At 42.3% G+C, this 18,382-nt stretch overlaps 1 protein-coding gene across 5 annotated transcripts; it reads right to left on the bottom strand.

The window, feature by feature from the left end:
* Positions 1–45: 45 nt before the first annotated feature.
* Positions 46–16,418, bottom strand: DDX6 (DEAD-box helicase 6). 5 transcript variants are annotated; one of them, XR_014318967.1, is made up of 15 exons: positions 16,294–16,418; positions 13,707–14,183; positions 12,378–12,456; positions 11,790–11,894; positions 10,496–10,625; positions 9,877–10,023; positions 9,541–9,639; positions 8,843–8,961; positions 8,256–8,384; positions 7,829–7,945; positions 7,052–7,115; positions 6,068–6,169; positions 5,455–5,638; positions 2,799–4,316; positions 46–2,252 (listed from the first exon to the last, which is right to left on the bottom strand). XR_014318967.1 is itself a non-coding variant. In XM_082777863.1 (14 exons), the coding sequence occupies exons 2-13, from the start codon at positions 13,904–13,906 to the stop codon at positions 5,463–5,465; spliced, it is 1,467 nt and encodes a 488-aa protein (XP_082633989.1). In that variant the 5' UTR covers positions 13,907–14,183; positions 16,294–16,418; the 3' UTR covers positions 46–4,316; positions 5,455–5,462. The 5 variants fall into 5 exon arrangements, 3 of the variants coding, with proteins under 3 accessions (XP_082633989.1, XP_082633991.1, XP_082633990.1); XR_014318968.1 differs by having other exon boundaries at positions 46–2,249; XM_082777863.1 differs by having other exon boundaries at positions 46–4,316.
* Positions 16,419–18,382: the final 1,964 nt, after the last annotated feature.

The following is an 18,382-nucleotide window of genomic DNA, read 5'->3' as shown; positions in this document are numbered from 1 at the left end:
TGTTTTTCTTGCTTCGCAATGTTAAAAGAAACACCAAAACCAAGCTGGAGTTCCAGGGAGCTTTTATTGAGTTTAATCAACAAAATCAGGATTTTACCATTCATCTTTTTTTTTTTTGCACTCTGAACTCATGAAGCTCTTCACAAGCCAGTGCTGCAACGCATGTACATATCCAGAGAAAAACACATTCTCAACAAAATCTCTGCTCCACTGGAGAATTAGCCAATTACCAATTTAACAGAAAGCCAATTTTCCCCTCCCTCCCCTGAATATTTTCAAGGACTATTCCATGTTGTTCACTGGTTAACAAAGTACCAACTTCTTAACTAGGGACCAGTGGATATCCCACATGAATTGCAAATAGTTTTGCTTTTTTTTTTCTTGAAATAAAGTTCCAGTTTTTTCTATAAAGGGAACAGCGACTATTTTCTTCTCCTGACACCCCTTCCCCATAATTATTGGTTAAAATACAGCAAGGCCGTATCTTAATAAACCCATCCCTCCCACCACCCCTCCTTACCCTTCCCTTATTTGTCTACAGCAGAATTTAACAATGCTTCCACAGAAAGGTATTTTTTAGCAACGCAACAGTGAACTGAGCAAAACCTACAGAATAATCTGCCAAAGCCTTATTTTGAAGATCAAATGCATGCTCTTTGGTCCAGAGACCTGACTTATCATGAAGAGAAACTGTGATTCCAAAGAAAGAAAAAAAACTACAAGTTCACAGCAATTGGAAAAACTCCTTGTGCGGACTTTTTGCCCAACCTTTCCAATGGTGGCCATGCTGCTGGAGCTCCTGGGAACAAAGTTCACCCCCATCCTCAGAAACCAACAGCTGCTCAACCCCAGCAGTATTACGAAGTCCAGCACCAGGACAAGAACCACTGTGATGGCAGCTCAGCAGGTGCGGCATGGCATCCCGATAACCTCTAGAACAGAAACCATGGCAGAACAGTTCTCTGCTCAAGGTTTGAGTCCTATCAGTCATTTTTGAAAAACAAGCGTGTGAAGCATTTTTAAATCCTTGGAGCAGACACCCTTCCCTATCCCAAGTAAAAATAAAAATCAAACAATCAGAATGAGATGATTTGATACCAACATGTATACAACATATTCATGTTGAGCTTCCATGTTCTTACCCACAAAATAAAGTCCCAGAGGGCAAAGGAAAGATGCTCCCATCTCATTCTGGAAATTAAAATATGTATTTGAGACCAACCCACCCCCCTCCCTTCAAGGAAAGCCCTCCAGCAACTGCGCTGCACTCTTGACAGCGCGCATCCTGAGACCAGCCTAGAGCTCATCTGGAGTAAATTGGCTGCAGATTTGCGTCACCCTCTTCACAGCCATTTCACCCAGTTGTGAAACTTCATTACTTCAGATTCAGAGGATGATGCTTTTTTAGACTTTCAGGGGGAAAATGCAGAATACATCAGATTCTTAATGTTATCTTTGTCAGAGGAATTATTTGACCTAGGGCTCTCATCACTGAAGGCAGAAACTGGCTCCAAGTAATGCGTTAATGTGAAGGCTGGTGTGTAACTAGGAAAACAACAGGAGATCAAAAGGAATCTCAAAAAGCCAAGACTTACACACACTCCTTACTCCTGGGCAGGAAAAAACAAAAACAAAAACTAGGCTTATCCTAGTCGTTTGGAGCATCTTTCCATCTGCAAGATTGCATCTGTTAGAGATAGCCTATTGGCACCAAAAATAGGCTGCTTCCTTCTTTGCTGAAAGCCACCTAAAAACGGTGCCCCCGATAGTTTAGGTAAGTGCCAATCCTCAAATAGAGGCTGAGTTTAAAGTAATACTTTCCATTTAAAAGTTCTGTGCTTTAAGAGGGACCATCAAAGCATGGCACCAGGCTAACCTACCACAAATCCAAGCAGAGCACACACATCTGACTCAACACTGCTATCCTGTTCTTGTTACATGTGTGTGCCCTGGTAAGATACAAAAAAACTTTTATTTACATTTTTTCATGTCTTTGTTGCACTAAAATGATCCCTCTTCTGTCTCTCTGGAAAATCGTAAGCTGGCTGCAGTACAAGAGCAAGGTTTTACTTTTGGTCAAAGTTACCACCCACAAACTCCCACCCCACCCCCCACCCCCAAAAAGCACCCCAAAGTTGTTTACATTTAGTACCTGCCAGTCAGATGTAAGCTGTGTGGCTCACAGAGTGTCTGTGACCAAGCTCTTGAGTTTGTACTCTAGTGCAGCATTTGCTACAATTATGGAGTCACTGCTGACAAAAAAAAAAAAAAAAAAAAACAAACAACACCCTTTCCATCTTGTAAAGTTGTTGTCAGGAGGCACCTGATTTTGTACTTATGATCCTCAAGGAAGTGGGACAGTTAAGTTTGCCTTTTAGTTCCAAACATTTTTACTCGAAAGAAAAAAAAGCGGAGGTGTCAAAATGGGAGAAATTAAGACAATTAATTCCTGCCTTAAGATAAGCAAGCATGGTGTGAGTGCAGCGTCTGTATACACAATAAATGACTGAGCAAAAGGGATTGCATTCATCCAGGTGCCTCCTGACACTGTTGTTGAACAGGCTAAAAGGGAATTTTAAGAGTTTACAGTTTGATTTGTCTCACTCCTCTTGCCTGTAGATCAGGCCAAACATCAAGCATGTTGGGAGGGGCACAATTTAAAGCAACACTATTTGACCAGAAAGTATTTTCCAGCAATATACAATGCAGAGTGACAGAGAGCAAGTCATGCCACAACAGACAAGATGGCAAATAGCTTTCTGTAGCTTCTGACATCAACAGGGGTTTTGTACCCTTACCTGCTCACAGGTCTGTATAGAGGCTGTTTTGGGCAGAAAATGCACAATGCTGCAGGAAGTAAATCAATCCCATAAAGCTCCAAAACTGTCAGTTTATGCATCTAGATCAGTTTCCTACTGTTTCTTTTAAACCCAAATCCACGCCTTATACATATGCTGCTCAGCAACACTGACACCCGCTGGATTTCCCTCACACCATGGTGGAACACAGGTCAGGGCATCCTTCAGAGCTTGTGAAGTTCCTGACGTTTCTAAGAGGGAAATCAAAGAATATCTTGAACAAGGTAAGCAACAGATTTTGAGGCCTCAGAGCCTCTGCAAGCAAATCTCTTCCATACTAGCGGTACAGGACAGTGTTGCTAGCACCAGAGCAAACCCACCCTGACTAGAGACACTTGGAAGCCTGCTCTTCAGGGAGGTCAGAGCATTTCTCATTGCTTAGTGTTGCAGAAAACTGAGCCCCTCTCATCTTTAGCTGCTCCCATAATCAGTCTAATCCCTTTAACCCCAGCAACCTTCATCAAAAAAAAAAAAAAAAGTTATATATGAACCCAAACAGAAAAAAAATATTTACAAAGTTTGTACAATATACACATCTGATTTTCTATGGGACACACTGCACCAGAAGAAAGAGGGCCATGGCTCTGAAACAAGTCTACATATCAAGTGCTGGAACTACTAATGGAGACTTATGGAAACCAGTCTTTAGTGTTCTGCTAGAGCATAGGGCTTTTCTTATGGCTCCTGCAAAGGATGACAGGCTACTCTTTCCTTCTGGAGCTATGCTGCTGCACCTAATCAGCCCAGATTTTAAGTTGGTTTTGTTTTAAATACAGTATTTACAGTGTGGGTGAACTGCAGATGCATATCAACTCCTCCAATTAAAAAAAAAAAAGTTGAAAAAAAAGTAGTATTACCAATAAGTTTCACCTCCCAGCCCTGGCCTTGAGTACTTGGGGAGGAGGAGAGGGGGAAGAGAGGGGAACTTTGACCTGAAACCAAAAACAGCTGTTGATTCCTTGGGCTGTGTTGGAAAGGTGATATTCTGAATGGTCTCATAGCATAAGGCACTTTGCACGAATAAGTAACAAGCTCTTTAGCTTAAAAACAGATGAGTAAACAGGGAGAAGTTGAAATGCACTCAGTCGATGGTTGAAGAATTTGAAATCGCAGACAAGCTTGTGTTCTTCAAGATTCTTCTCTTTCCAGGGTTTCTCTTCTTCCCTTGCTGCCCCTCCCACCCAAAGAAAAAAAAAATTTAAAACCAGCAGTTAGTGCAACTAATGTTCAATCAGCACACAGTGCAAACAAGTGGAAAAACAAAAAGACATTCCTCCTTTCATCTTCTTTCTTCCTTGCTGCCAAATTTAAAAAGAAAAAAGGCCAAGCTCTTTAGTCTTCATAGTTCCGAAATGAAAAGACGAAGAAAAACCCACAAAGAGAAGGGTATCCCCAAAGAAATGATGTGTCACAGATGTGGATCAAAGGGCTTCACCTTCTGGCATGTGTAGTCAAAGCCTTAAAAAACAAAAACAAAAACAAACACCCACAGTTAAATCAATTCTATGCAAAACCAGAATGTAAGTAATGAATCACACTGACTATGTAGCTGCTCCGGAAAAGCCAATGGCATTCAGAACAGCTCATCTTCAATCACTGTACCTCAGAAAGAAGTGCTACTATTACCCAATTATACCCAAACGGCTCAACTACACACTTGTTTACTGTCATTAAGTGGTGTACAATTCTCAGACAAGGTTAGAGCAGTCCCCTTGAAGAAGCCACCCAAGAACTTTGTCCAGGTTCATCATCTGATTTGTTTTGTCTATGCACTTATTTATTTTAAAACATTAATAAAGCAAGGAAAAGGTTGCAAGTCATTTTGGCATGACTAGCAATCTGCTTCTTTGACAATTTTTGTTTTTGTCAGCTGAGATTAATTTCAGTAGCTTCATCAGTATTTTCTAATTCACGATTTCTAGGAGAAAATACACAACAAAATTACTTTCAACCCAAACAATGTCATCTCTTTATGTTGCATAAGATAGCATCTTAACTAAAAACAGATCAAACATCACCCTCTATTTGGCCTGACTGTAAGAACAACAATTTCCCTGGATTGAAAGAAGACATCGACTCAGCATTCTTCCTCAGACAGTGATCAAGAAAAGCCACACTGCAAGACACCCTGGCAGTGAAGCCTCTTTTTTTATGCTATGTAGACCTCAAGTGGCAATGAAGATGAATTACAGCTTTGCTACCTACTACAGTAGGTTCTATGAAATAAAGACAACAAAACATGAGGCACCTATAGCTTGAACCTGTTCCTTTCAGCTGCTGAGGTGATTAGGCTTTTCTGTTAATGCCAAAGTCTTAGAGATCCATTTTCTCTCCTGGCTTTTTTGATTACCACCTCCCTTTCTGCTGTCACCTACTTCTCTTCTTAGCTAACCAATACAGAAGGAATTCTTTAGGCTACTAGCAGGCATCCCAGCCTCTCCAAACACCAATCTACCCACCCTCACTGACAATCTATTTCAGACCCTTGTTTTCACATTCAGACACGTTTGGCACATCAGTTTCCCTCTTCCCCTGCAACAATATTCAGGCCAGCTCTTCTTTTATCCAACACAACTTCAGGAAGGCATTTACATACGCATATGGTTACTGCTTCTCATCTTCTACAGGTTCACTGTGGTATTCTGCCACATACAGGCTCTTGTCAATGTTGCTTGGTATGGGTTTAATTTCAGTTCCCAACTGCTCCTCAATACTTTTCAGGTTGAATCGATCATCATAGGTGATCAAGTTGATGGCCAGGCCAAGATGACCAAAGCGACCTTAAAAAAGAAAAACAATCCTGAGTTGATACTGAGTGATAGAAGATCGATTGGAAAAGTCTGCAGATTCTGGTGTTAGTAACATTGCCCTCTGATGGTAAAAGAAAATCCAGACCCTGCAACAGGTCTTTGAAATCATTTAAGGACTTTTGTACTACTACAGGAGTAAGAAAAAGCAAGAGGTTAAAAATGCTCCAACTGCACATATTCATTAATAACCAACTCAAAGTCTTCTACTACAGTACACATGTCCACCCTTTATTAAAGAGACAGTTATTGAAGAAGCCTGAACTACAGAGTTCAAGTACAGAAAAATCTAAGGTATTCAAAATAGTTCACGTATATTAATAAAAAGCAAAAGCCAATTCAATGCTAAGGAAAAAAATCACAGTTACCAAAGTTGTTTCTAAAAGATGCTTCTCCTCTCACCTGATCTGCCAATACGATGGAGATAAGTCTCCGCCAGCTTTGGGAAATCAAAGTTTATCACCACGTTCACAGCTTGGATATCAATACCTCGGGTAAACAGATCTGAAAGACAATTCAGGTCAAGAATTATGTTGATTTAGGGTAGAAAATTTAGGAACAATTAACACTGGCCAGCGCTAGTTTATAAATATATGCTGTCCTCGTATCAAGGCGTTTTACATACAATTCTGTTACAGCTTCTTCTTGCTCTTTATCCACTTTAAGCGTAATGCAAGAAGAATGATCAAGCCCTCAGATCTTCAGATCTATGCCAAAAAAGTAACTAACATCAATCCAGTTTTTGCATGTTAGACTATTTTTGAGTAGGTCATCTTATACAAGCACCTCCTCTAACATGGCAGATGTTGCCATTGTCACAACAGACTTGAGATCTGAACTACATCCCACCAGCTTAGCTATTTTTATTTCACTTCAAGTTGAGTTAAGACTACCCAGATGCATGTAACAACTGTCATGGTACAGCCCAAACAGGCTGTACTGTGGATAACTCACATCATATACAGACCAATCACAACTACAGATCATTTAGGAAAGATGAACTACAGACGTGTAAAGAATCAGCAAAGTGTAGTCCAGTAATCCTAGCCACAGTTACACCTACAGTTCTGTTCTTTCCTAAAGCTTATGGCCCTACAATTTACAGAGCACTTGTGAGAACATACAGAAAACATAACTGAAGCAGGAAACATTATCACAATAAAAGGATTTGTTAACAAGTTGCACCTTCACAGTTTGTCGCAGAAGACCAAACCCATATGCCTAAAGGAGTGCAGCACTCTGCCCTACACACGCTTGACAAAATTCTCTGATCAAAACATTAACTTGCTTCATCACAAATCAAGTTACCTGGCTCACCTGCGCTACTGACTAATCAGATTTCTATTCACAACCTTCATAAAAGGAAAAACATTTAGGAACTCTTACCAGTGCAAACAAGATTGCGGCATAAGCCATTTCGGAAATCGTGGAACACACGATTGCGGTGCTCCTGGAAACATGTAAAAACAAAAAAACAGCTGTGACTTTCAGATAGGTATTCAAGTTACAAACACTGAACTTCATTCACATAAATTCCTTCCCCTCATCACTACTGACAGCTGAGTCAAAGCTGCTTGTACAATTTCTTAACACTTCTTACCCATATATTCTAAAAAACCTTTTGACAATGCCTTTTAGTACACTCACCGATAACAAGGAAATCAAGAGCGTGAATCTTGAGGACACGTGAACTAATCTACAAGTAACAAATTCCTGCACCAGCGAAGCTGCAGACATTTTTCATGGTTTTGTGAACTAGGCCACTGGAGCTCAAACACTATGCAGCAGTCAATGCCTTCCAGCAAGAGCTTCGATCAAAGCCACCTCCCTGCCTTCTCAGATCCCCCTACAGCCACAGTGCAAGATTTAGTGCTTGCAAAGCCAGGCTAGGCACTCAAATCAGCTGAGTATTGTTATTTCTGTTTGTACTCCTGAACACCACATGAACAGCTACGCTAAACACTCTGGAAAGAGGCTTAAATATGGGGGGAGGAGTCTGAAAACAAAACTGAAGCAATAGCAAAGCAATACATGTCTAAGTTTTTGAAGACCATGCAAATTTAAAGCAAGTATGAGACTTAATTCAGCTACGTGCTACGTCTGTGGAGTAGGACCTGAAATCACGTAGTAGCAGGACATAGACCACTGTAACTTCATACTCACCTGCCTCATTTTAGCATGGATATAGAAGCAGGAATAGCCCAACTGGGAGATCTTTTTGGCTAACAATTCAACCCGTTGAGAGGAGTTGCAGAAAATGATCGACTGGTTAATCTGGAGCTGAACATATAAGAAGCGTGTTAAGTAAATGCAGAATTTCAGTAACAGATGATCTAAGGCAGAAAGAAGGCAAGACAGGTGCCGCAAGTAATTCATACCATATTTTTGTACAAGAGGGAAAAAAGGTTAACACATAACAAAACTGCAAGGCAAGTTTTGTTTGAGGCAAACACACTTATTTTCAGCTTCAGCTTATATAGTATGATTAGCAGAGTATGACGAGGAAAAAAATCTGTCACTCTGATTCTTATTCTTGATTTCGAAGGGAACAAAGCATTTGTAAGTTCTTAACCTGACCTACACTGCTTACCCTGGAAAACAGTGTATTGAGGCAATGAACCTTCTGACGCTCAGTTACATAGGCATAGTACTGAGTAACTCCCTTCAAGGTTAACTCCTCCATCAGATTAATCTCATAGGGTTTCTGCAAATGGGAATTCTGAAAGATAAAGATAAAAATAAAGCATGCATATTTATATGCAAAACAGCATAAGGACTTCCCATCCTGTAGCACATTCAATTCTTCCATTGCAAGTATGCACTAACTAGCCAATCTTTATGCCTGTCACTAGACAGGGTAGGTGAAATTTCAAAGGATTACTTATAAAACCAAGGCTAAACATGCCAGGCTAAACAGGATCACCTTCTAGAAGCAAATCAACACAAATAGCGTTAACTACCGAATGAAGAGGAAAACAGTGCATCGCATGCAAGAATTACATGTACTTCCCATTAACGTTATTTCTGGACAAAAGTTGTTTCAAAATTGCTGTCCTACACTGAGGCTGGTATATTAAACCAGAAGTGTGGATGCATAAATAAATGAGCAACACCCACTCATGCAACTTAGGTGCAACGTCACCACAATCGCATGTAGCTGAATCCAACTACACTCACCATGAATTTCTGTACACTCAGAGGGAAAGTGGCTGAGTAGAGCAAAATCTGTCTGTTTTTAGGTAGCGTAAGAATAATGTCTTCCATTATTTGTACAAAATCTTGAGACAGCAACTTATCTGCCTGTAAGAACACAAGCACAAATGAGTAAGTCAAAGAAGTAGGGCAATCTTTCAGTTTCCTGGTAGCATCACGCTGGAAAAGAAATACAAACGCACCAGGAATATCCTCCTCCCTACCTTCACAATGGCATCACCCCTCTAGAGCAAATACCACATCTGACTGACATGTGAACATGACATCTGATTTAGTTTCTGAAAACAGGATACATCAGTAAAAGGAAGTTTACATTTCCCAGTTTTCAATACTGAATCAAGCAGAATCAAATTGAAGAAATTCAATTCACTATGAACAGATACCAAATGAAACACAATCCTTCAGTTCAGAATAAACCGCTAATCTATTTCACAGTAACAGTGTACAGAAAAGGCAAACCTTCCTAGGCCGTCTTCTTGGAAGTTTTACATGCAGAAAAGCTCTTACACCCAAATACCTTCTCAAAAACAGCAAGAAATTAATTAGCTATAACTTTAGTATCCCTAAGCAAAGGTATTTGTTGTTGTATATACTGAGGTGGCTGGCTGAGACACATCATTTGTTTAAATTGTTAATACTCCAAAAGGTTTAATATGAGCAACTTGCCTCATCCAATACTATCATCTGGACATGCTCAACTTTTGCTACTCCTTTCTTGATGAGATCGAGAATTCTGCCAGGGGTAGCTATCACCACATGCACTGTAAGGTTAGAAGAGAAAAAAAAATAAGGTGATTAAAACAATGTTTCCAGCATTCAGAGACATGTTTTATACCAACAGATTGAGTGAATGACTGTATACAAACATTGACTAAGACATAATACGGTCTGTTCTGTAACAAGCATAACAATAACACAGACATAACAAAAAAGCAGAAGTTACAATGCCACACTGTAAAAGCCCAAACACCAACTGTAGCATAGCAAAGTGCTCTGACCTGTATCATCAAGCCTCATTATGTCATCTCGCAAATTGGTTCCTCCTGTTGTTGCCATCACTTTGGCACCTCCCATGTGTTTGCTGACTTGGATACAGATTTGACTGACCTGCAGGGCTAGTTCACGGGTGGGAACAATCACCATTGCTGGAAGTTAAAAGTGTCAGCATGAGTTACTAATAACACATTACCAAAAATACTTCTCCGTAGAGGACAGAGATTTCATGAGAGCCATACTTCTGCGACTTAATGTAGATATCTAGTGTGGAACTCCAAAACTGCAGAAATTGCTTAAAACAAGACACATGCCATGCAAGGGTTCTATATCCCTTGATATTCCCTCCACATGAGTCACCCAGCCACCGTGCTTCTGTGTATTACTCCAAATCCATTTTCCAGGGCAAGACAGTGAAGTCCACTAGACACCTTCAAGTTTTTAAAAGAAGCTGGAAATTTAAAATTCCACTTTCCCTCCACCACTCCCTATGTACTTGCTTTACAAATATCAGCAGATAACCTACACTGCTGCATTTTGTCAACCACTTTTAGATTCAAGTCTGCTGCACAGCGACCAATACTATTACCTGGATGCAGCCATGGAAGACCCATGCCAACTGACCTTGTATGTTGTCCTTCTTTAAGTCTAGCCGTTCAAGTAAGGGAATGAGGTAGGCTCCACTCTTGCCTGTTCCATTTTTCGCTCTAGCCAAGATATCCCTACCAGATAAAGCAATGGGGATGCTCTCCTCCTGAAATGCAATGACAGTCAGCATGTGAGCAATCATGAGCCATGCTCATTAAAGACTGGCCAAATATAACTCGCCTTGCTATATGACGTTAAATCTGTTCCATGAAGGAGTATCTTGCTACTGCAAGTATTGTAGGCTTACACACAGCAGGAGGGAGTTAAACCTATCAGCAAAGAGCTCCCCAGCAAAGCAATAGCTCTGCTCCCAACGTCTCACATAAAGCCCTCTTATGACCAGACAGGATGAGAACCAGTGCTCGGGTACCGCAGGAATTGTGAACCCATACAGACGCATTAGTAAAAAAGTGAAAAATTAGGAAAAACTGGGAGGAGACAGTGAGAATCACTAGCAAACTCCCCCAGTGGGAGAAAACGCCCACATCTATCGTAACACTGGAAAGGCATCAGCCCATGTAATTTCAAACCTGCATGTTTCTGTGATACACTTCTCAAAACCAGCAGGCTTTCCTTTTAAAACTTCAGCCATTCAAAGGCCACAAGTATTTTTCATTTGCTTTCTTTTACAGCGGTATCTAAATGACCCAAGTACATTCAGCCTTTTAATTTGGAAAAGCTGACACATTAGAATCTGTTCTAAAGCAGATAAATTAACAAAAAGCCATATAAAATGGCCTGGATGTCGGGGGGGGGGGGGGGGGGAGAAGGGAGGAGAAGAGTTCAACACCACACCCACTCCCCTAAGTTTACATACATTAACATTTACTTATGGAATCAGCCCTAGAAGTAAAAACAAGATGGAGAGACAGAAAAAGTAAACTTACTAACACTCTCTCTCCTATAATCTCCATTATGACTCCTTCCAGATATTTATGATTAAAAAAAAAAAGCCAAGAATGGGTGATAGATATCTTAGTAACAAATAAAGGTATGCAACCTATGGCAGACCTGTTTTCCAGAAAATTTACAATACCGCTGTACTCACTGCAACTACTTATCTGAAGGATGCTACTGAACATGGGATTAACATACCAATGCCTCTATAGTTTCATTACCCAAATGGAAGCAAAATTCCACTGTTCAAATCCCCAGTTTTCAAATCCCAAGTTTTCCCAAATCATGACATAAATATCTGACATTTAAGCACAAGAATTTCAGAGTTTATAAAGAATTCAGCTGCTGCTTATAACCAGTCTGTTTTAACAACCTGAATAGGAGATGGTTTTTCCCAGCCCATTTCAAAAATTCCCATCAGCAACTCCCGTTTCAAACAGTAATCTTCAAACTCATTTCCTTTTGTGGAGGTCACGTCCTAAATAATCACAAAAAGCACATCCATAAGATTAGGTCATACAATCCACAGCTGTAAATCAGTCAGACTCAATGAGAGAGTGCTGATGCAAGAAGATCACAAAGCACATTTCATTACTACACAGGAGTTCCCACTAATCTATGCAACACCATACAGCGGAGAAGTAAATATTAACTTTCCAATAACCAACTACAACACTGTGCATACACTGACGTATTTTGATCTCCGTCTTGCAGGAGCCATTGACAATTCGCCTCATGCTATAACAGTAAGGAAGTAAGAAATACACAGTCTACTCTGTTTTTGAGCTTTACAAGAGAAACATCTCTCCTGAGCAGTTTTAAGAGAATTAAAACAGCAATTCTTCATTAAAAACAGGTTAGCAATAGCTGAATTGCCTTTGAATATTTGATTACAAGCCCACCGCAGCTTCTCCCACAACCTTCGTTCACATATTTATTCCTGAAGTTCAAACGTCCTTACCGAAGTTTTGATTCTCAAATCCTTTGGAGGGAGTTTTAAAGTCTTCTTCCAGTCATCACCAGGTCTACCGAAAAAAAATCTGGTTTAATAAGTTTATTTTGCATCATGATTTTCTTAGGAACAGTGATTTAACATGTAACATTTTCACCTCCTGAAAACTAAAAACACCTACGCATATGAGCTCAAGTCCTCTCTGAGCTAAGCGGATACAACAGGCAGGAAACTGTAAACACAGAAATTCACCAGTCTGCCAAGCGCAAGAGAATTTGTGAAATCTTTATCCAGTCATGATTCAAATCCCATTTTTAGGGCACTGAATTGATCCAGTAGAACAGACTTAAAACTACACGCTGACATGTTCATAATAAAGTACTGAGGTATAATAAAACCACAAAACTATAGTTCACTACTTCAAAAAATAAAAACCTCATGCCCAAAGACCATCTATTCTTTATCCGTAATATAAGAAGATGGAAATACTCTGGGGGAGAAAAGTAAGTAAATACACACTCCACTTGTTGAACTGTTTTTTAATTTTGCACCAGAACTTGGAATGAGTCCTCAAGTATTCCATTCTGCCATTATGCACTAAGGTATTTTCTTCAAAAATAACTGAATAGCAAAAGAAAAGTGAATGTTGCTCAGGGGCAGCAGAGAATGACCCATTACTGTACCACACAAGTCTCGTAAGTCTGTCAGAATTTCCAACCAGCACATTCACATTTTATCAGCATGCTTCCTAAAACACAGTTTGATGAGAAAAGAGAGAAGAGACACATACAAGGGTGTCATAGTGGTGCTGTATTATCTCAGCTTACACTTTGACTCATTAAAGTTCAGCATTATACTGGGGAGAGCACACTACTTTTCCAAATCATTGACAAAAAAGATAACCGACTTGAAAGAATTTCTCACCACAAGGGAGATCAGCAACAAACTGAAAAGCATACAAAACTGGACTAGGAATAGGCAATGTTTCCTCCTGTCTCAAGTATCAGTTCCTTCCCACTCCCCAACTTCCTTCTCATACCACTTGAAATGAGCAAAGAAAACAGGATGCTGCTGCTCAGTGGGCTGCCTCTGACAAGCAGCTCCCTCTGAAAAGTTTCAAATTCAATTTCCACAACAAACACATTGCTAAGATAATTGCCAGAAAGCAGCTCACACCTGGAAATACAGCTTTTGTTTAGTAATGCACATCCTAGGACACTGCTGTCATCAACATCATAAAACAACAGAACAAAACTTTTAAAACACAGGTACCCAAGAACGCTTTCCCTTATAACAAATTTTGACATTCTTCTTGCGGCATTTGACACAAATACTTACTTAATAGTGGTGGTCATACTCTGTGCTTGTTGTTGAGTGCCATTATTGATTGTGTTGGCATTTTTCAGCTGGTTCATCTGTTGCTGAGTCTGTGTGCCTCCACCTCCTGGGCCCCCGCTGGGTTTTACAGGGCCTCTCAATTGCCCATTCTGACTGGATAGACCCATTATAACAGGGTTCTCTGTTCTGGCCGTGCTCATGCTTCTGTTTTTAAAGATGTCTTTTTAGACTTCAAAACTTTGAAAGTCAGTACAGAAACTGTAATAACAGTTTATTAGACTCTCCAAAATGAAGAGATAAATAAGTCTTGCTCAATATATGAGTCCTTTATTGCAATGCAGGCAAGCACCTGTAAGTCACTCAAAAGTAAAGTAGTAACTTGCTCTGATGCACTGTGGATCAACCTTTTTTTTTTTTGTAAAAAAAAAAAAAGCCCTCTATCAAAGTTGAGTTATATCAGAATTCACTCGCTTCACTCTGAAAAAGAAGCAGACAATAACAATTAATATATGGACTTCTGAATATGCAAATCCTTCAGTTGACTTCGCTATTTTAAAATAGCCTGCAACACTGCGTATTATCTAAAAGTCACCTCTTCCCAGGCAGCACACAACACAGGATTTGTTTTCCTTTTTTCTCAGTGGAATTATCAGAGACATATCAAACTTTTTTTTTTTTCCCCTTGCTATAAAGCTGAGCTTAGGTCACCAAAGATGACTTTGTAAACAGCTGTACTTTCTTTCAGGAGCATTCCAGCTAGTAACCACTTGAAAAACAGTACCTAGACTCCCCTGTGAAGTAGGCACAGATTACCTCGATTGCTTTGCCTGTTCTTGAAACTCCCCCTCTTCTGGGACACAGGGAAGCAACGATAAAAACCTAAGCAACATTATGTACAAGTTTTCGATAAAAAACAAAACCACAATATCAAACGGACATTAAAGCAAGAACTGAAGAAATCCTGAAGTTACTCTGATTGTCCTTTTCATGTAAGAAATGAAATTGAAATGATGATAGAATTACGATAGAAATTATGACGTTATCTGTGAAAACAAAACTCATCCTCCCCCAACTCCAAAAGTTAGTTCAACCAACTTATTCATAACCTTTTTTTTTATCAGGCATTGATTTAACACCGTTTAGAATATTGAAACGAATGATATTATGCTGCTGAAACAGAGTAGAGCAGCTTCTTGTTGAGCCTAAACATTTACACCAGGAATCAGTTAGCCTCCTGCTTGATGTTACCTTCCAATCACCAGTAAAAACCCACATCGCACTCAGGGTTGGAACTAGATGATCTTCAAAGGTCTCTTCTAACTCACATCACCCTATGATTCTAAGATAACATTTAGTATGCATGACTTAGTATCAACACTGTATTTAACAAGTGTTGCCAAAACTGCAGAGAAAAAACACAAAGTCTGCATCTCACACACTGAAAATATAGCCCAGAGATGAAGAACTCCTTACAACAATATCAGCCAGCCAAGACTCGTAATACAAAACCTTTCAAAAGCAACCGAAAGTAAGCTTGCTTGCCTGTACAGTTTCTGATTGTAAAGCACTTGCAACTTAGGAAGTGCATAGGAAAAGCAGGTTACTGCTTGCTAGGGTGGAGTGCTCAAAAGAAAAAAAAAAAAAAAAAAAGGCAATTCCCCAGTGAATTAAACATACGTCCAAGAGCACTTCAAGAGAATGGAAAAGGAATGCAAACTCTTCTCAGACTTCCCAGCTGTTTCCAAGCGCATCGATTAGAGCTCTGCAGCAAAACTTTAGAATCAGTAGAAATAAGATATTTCTCCTAGTTATCCTCCTGACTAGAAGCACGGTTATGGAGTATCTCTGAAAAGACAGCTCTCCTTCCCATTAACTTGGTTAAAACAAAAAAAAAAAAGCAAAACAGAAAAAACAGATCGTATAAGGCACCACGGTCACGTAACAAACTGTGACGAAAGTGGCAAAGATCACCCCAATATTTTTAGCAGAGAAAACCTCTAGTTCCCTTACAGCCTCTCACTCGCAGCTACGCTTCAAAAACACGAAAAATCCAAAAAAAAAAAAAAAATACACAAAACCTCGCCAAACCCAGCGAGCCGCCGCGCTGCCGGCCGCCAGCAGCCACCATTTCGCAAAGCGGAGGCCCGACGGCGCAAAGCACCCCGCGTTACGGCGGCCCCCGGGCGGGCACAGCCCGGCAACCACCGCCGGGCCTCTCCCTTCTCCCTCACCACGACAGAACCGGGCCCACCGGGCCCCACCGGGCGCAGGCCGCAGTGCGGGCTCCTCCGCGAGGCCGCCGCCTCCCGCGAAAAGCAGCTGCGCCACACCGGCACCCCCCCGCCCGCAAACAATGGAGCGGCCTCACCCGCGGCCTCCCCGCTCCTCCCGGCGGCCAGCACCGCCTCAACCCGGCCCCACCGCCCCGCCACGGGGCCCCCGCCACGGGGCCCCCGCCGCCTCCAGGCCCCGCTCGGGCCCCGCCGCTCCCGCGCCGCGCCTCAGGCCGCGAGGCGAGGCCCGGCCCGGCCCGGTAACCACGGCGGCGGCTCCCCCTTTTTCACCGCTCCCCCGAGCTCGCTCTCACCCCGGCAGCCCCCGGCGTCGCTCACCGCCCCCGGCCGCGCTCCCCCTCGCCCAGGTACAAAATCCTCTGGCTGCCGCTTGGTGCCTTGTTATGGCGACTCGACGCTCCAAGATGGCGGCTTCCTCCTTCCTCCCGTGCGCCCTCCCCCTCCCGGCAGGGCAGGGCAGGGCGGGACGGCCCCGCCCCGCGCGCACGCGCACGCACGCACGCACGCATGCGCGCGCGCGCGCGGGCTCCGGGAGGGGGGGGGGTCACGTGGTCACGCGGCTGTGGCGGCCCGGCCCTGCCGCTGGGCGGCGGCCGCGGCCCTGGGCAGCGCGGGGCGCTCGCTGCGTTTATTTTTTTATTGCTCTTTTAATTACCAATAAAATGTCGTTATTTGTACACACTGCCTTTACCCATCCCACCGGGGGGCGAGTGTTTTGCCGAATTGCACCAAAGTGGAGTCCAGCCTCCAACAACGCACTGAGTTTAGACACAGAAAATGGTAGTGGAAAGCTTATTTCAGTTATTCTTTAATTTAAAAGGAATCCACTATTATTTTTTTTCTGTCACAGCACAATCATCTCCATCAGGCCTGGCGTACTCAGTTCAGACACCCCTGCCTGCTTCTCCCAGACAACAAGCCTCATTATTAAACTCTTTCATTTATTCCCCAACTCTTTGCCCTGCTGCGGCTGCCAGCACCCCCTGCCCCATCAGCTGTCATCTCCTGAGGCAGTCAGGACGCTTCAGCTTCCCCTTTCAGCCCCTCTCCCTCCTGATGTGCCCCACTTTTCTTCCACATGCTTCTCTTCCATGCGTGGCAAAAGAAGGAAAGTGAAGATAGGAGTCCTGTGCCTTCCCGTGCCAGGAGTGGGATGAAGAAGCTGCATCCCCTGTGCCATGCTGGGCAGGCAGCAGTCACTGCTGGCGAGGTCCCTGTTCCACCGCACGGCAGTCTCAGTGCCCGTCATGGTGCAGGGTGCAGAGCTGGGCATTGCATTTCACCCTGAGATGCTCAGGAAATAGCATGCACCAACCCTAAAAGAACAAATGACAACAGCAGTTAACGGATCGGTAAAGCTGACTGGTGTGTAGGCAGCGCAGAGGTCACCAACCTTCAGTTATGGTAGCAGCAAATGAGGTGACTGAAAAAGTGAGGAGAGGGGATTCAGGAGCCAGAAGCGAGCTAGCTTTTCTCAAGCAAAACTCAGAAAGTCAGTGTAGTGTCAAACTGGCCAGTAGAAATACTTGGTCATTATACAGAATAGACCATCTTCATATTCAAGTAGTGCATTTTTTATCATCCTTATGTACAGCTGAATAATTTCCTATTATCAGAATATCTTATAAAAATTAACATTGTGTGTTGGTGATAATACAAGAATGGTTTGCTAACCAGAGAGTGTACCCGTAGCAGAGTTTGGACAGGCACTGCCATGCACTGACACCAAAGCACTCCTCAAATATTTATTGTTGAATCTTGTTATAATTTTATTTTTTATTTTATTTTTTTAGGTTGCTTACCTGCCGGTCTCCTGTGGAGTGACATTATTCTTAATTTAAATTCCTTTTCTCTCCATTTAATTTTCTTCTATAACCTCCTCTCTGTCATCTTTCCCAGCGCAGCAACACATGGATCCTGTAAGTCACCTCGTCTGTGGTAGCAATCACACGCTGCAGCAGTACGTGTCTACAAGGGAATTTGTTGTTGCCTATGTCCTTGGAGCGGGCTCCCTGGAGCCTCTTCATCTGCAGCCCACCTCTCAACAGCCTGGGAGGTGCTTCCCACCTCCGTCTCCCTGCAGGCACACCCTGCAGATGTCCCTCTGACTTGGGAAGTTCAGCATCACCACCAGCCCCTATGCACCTACCGCACCTTACTTTGCACCATACTTTTGTTCCGCTTGCAGGGCAGACTTGGGGGGGGGGTAACATTTGCTGATGGTCAGAAGCTCTCACGGGCGGAGCTAGTCCCAAGCACACATTGCCATGGGGAGCACCACCCTCTTTGCTAGCCCTCAAAGGAAGTCAGTGATGCAGAGTGCTCCACCCTCCAGTTCTTGCTCAATTAAAACATCCTTCATCACCTTCCCAGGGGCTGGAT

Source organism: Aythya marila (assembly GCF_965140915.1).
Source record: "Aythya marila genome assembly, chromosome: 23".
NCBI classification, from domain to species: Eukaryota; Metazoa; Chordata; class Aves; order Anseriformes; family Anatidae; genus Aythya; species Aythya marila.
Note: the sequence above shows the minus strand (reverse complement) of the source record. Positions and strands in the feature narration are given on the sequence as shown.

What these genes read in the sequence shown, in the direction of transcription:
- DDX6 (XM_082777863.1), bottom strand. Translation starts at nt 13,906, where the DNA reads ATGAGCACGGCCAGAACAGAGAACCCTGTTATAATGGGTCTATCCAGT. An exon ending in GATAGTATTGGATGAGGCAA is followed by an intron (nt 8,962 to 9,540) that starts GTTGCTCATATT and finishes TCTTACAGGCAG; the next exon opens with ATAAGTTGCTGTCTCAAGAT. An exon ending in CCGCAATCTTGTTTGCACTG is followed by an intron (nt 6,170 to 7,051) that starts GTAAGAGTTCCT and finishes ATTGTCTTTCAG; the next exon opens with ATCTGTTTACCCGAGGTATT.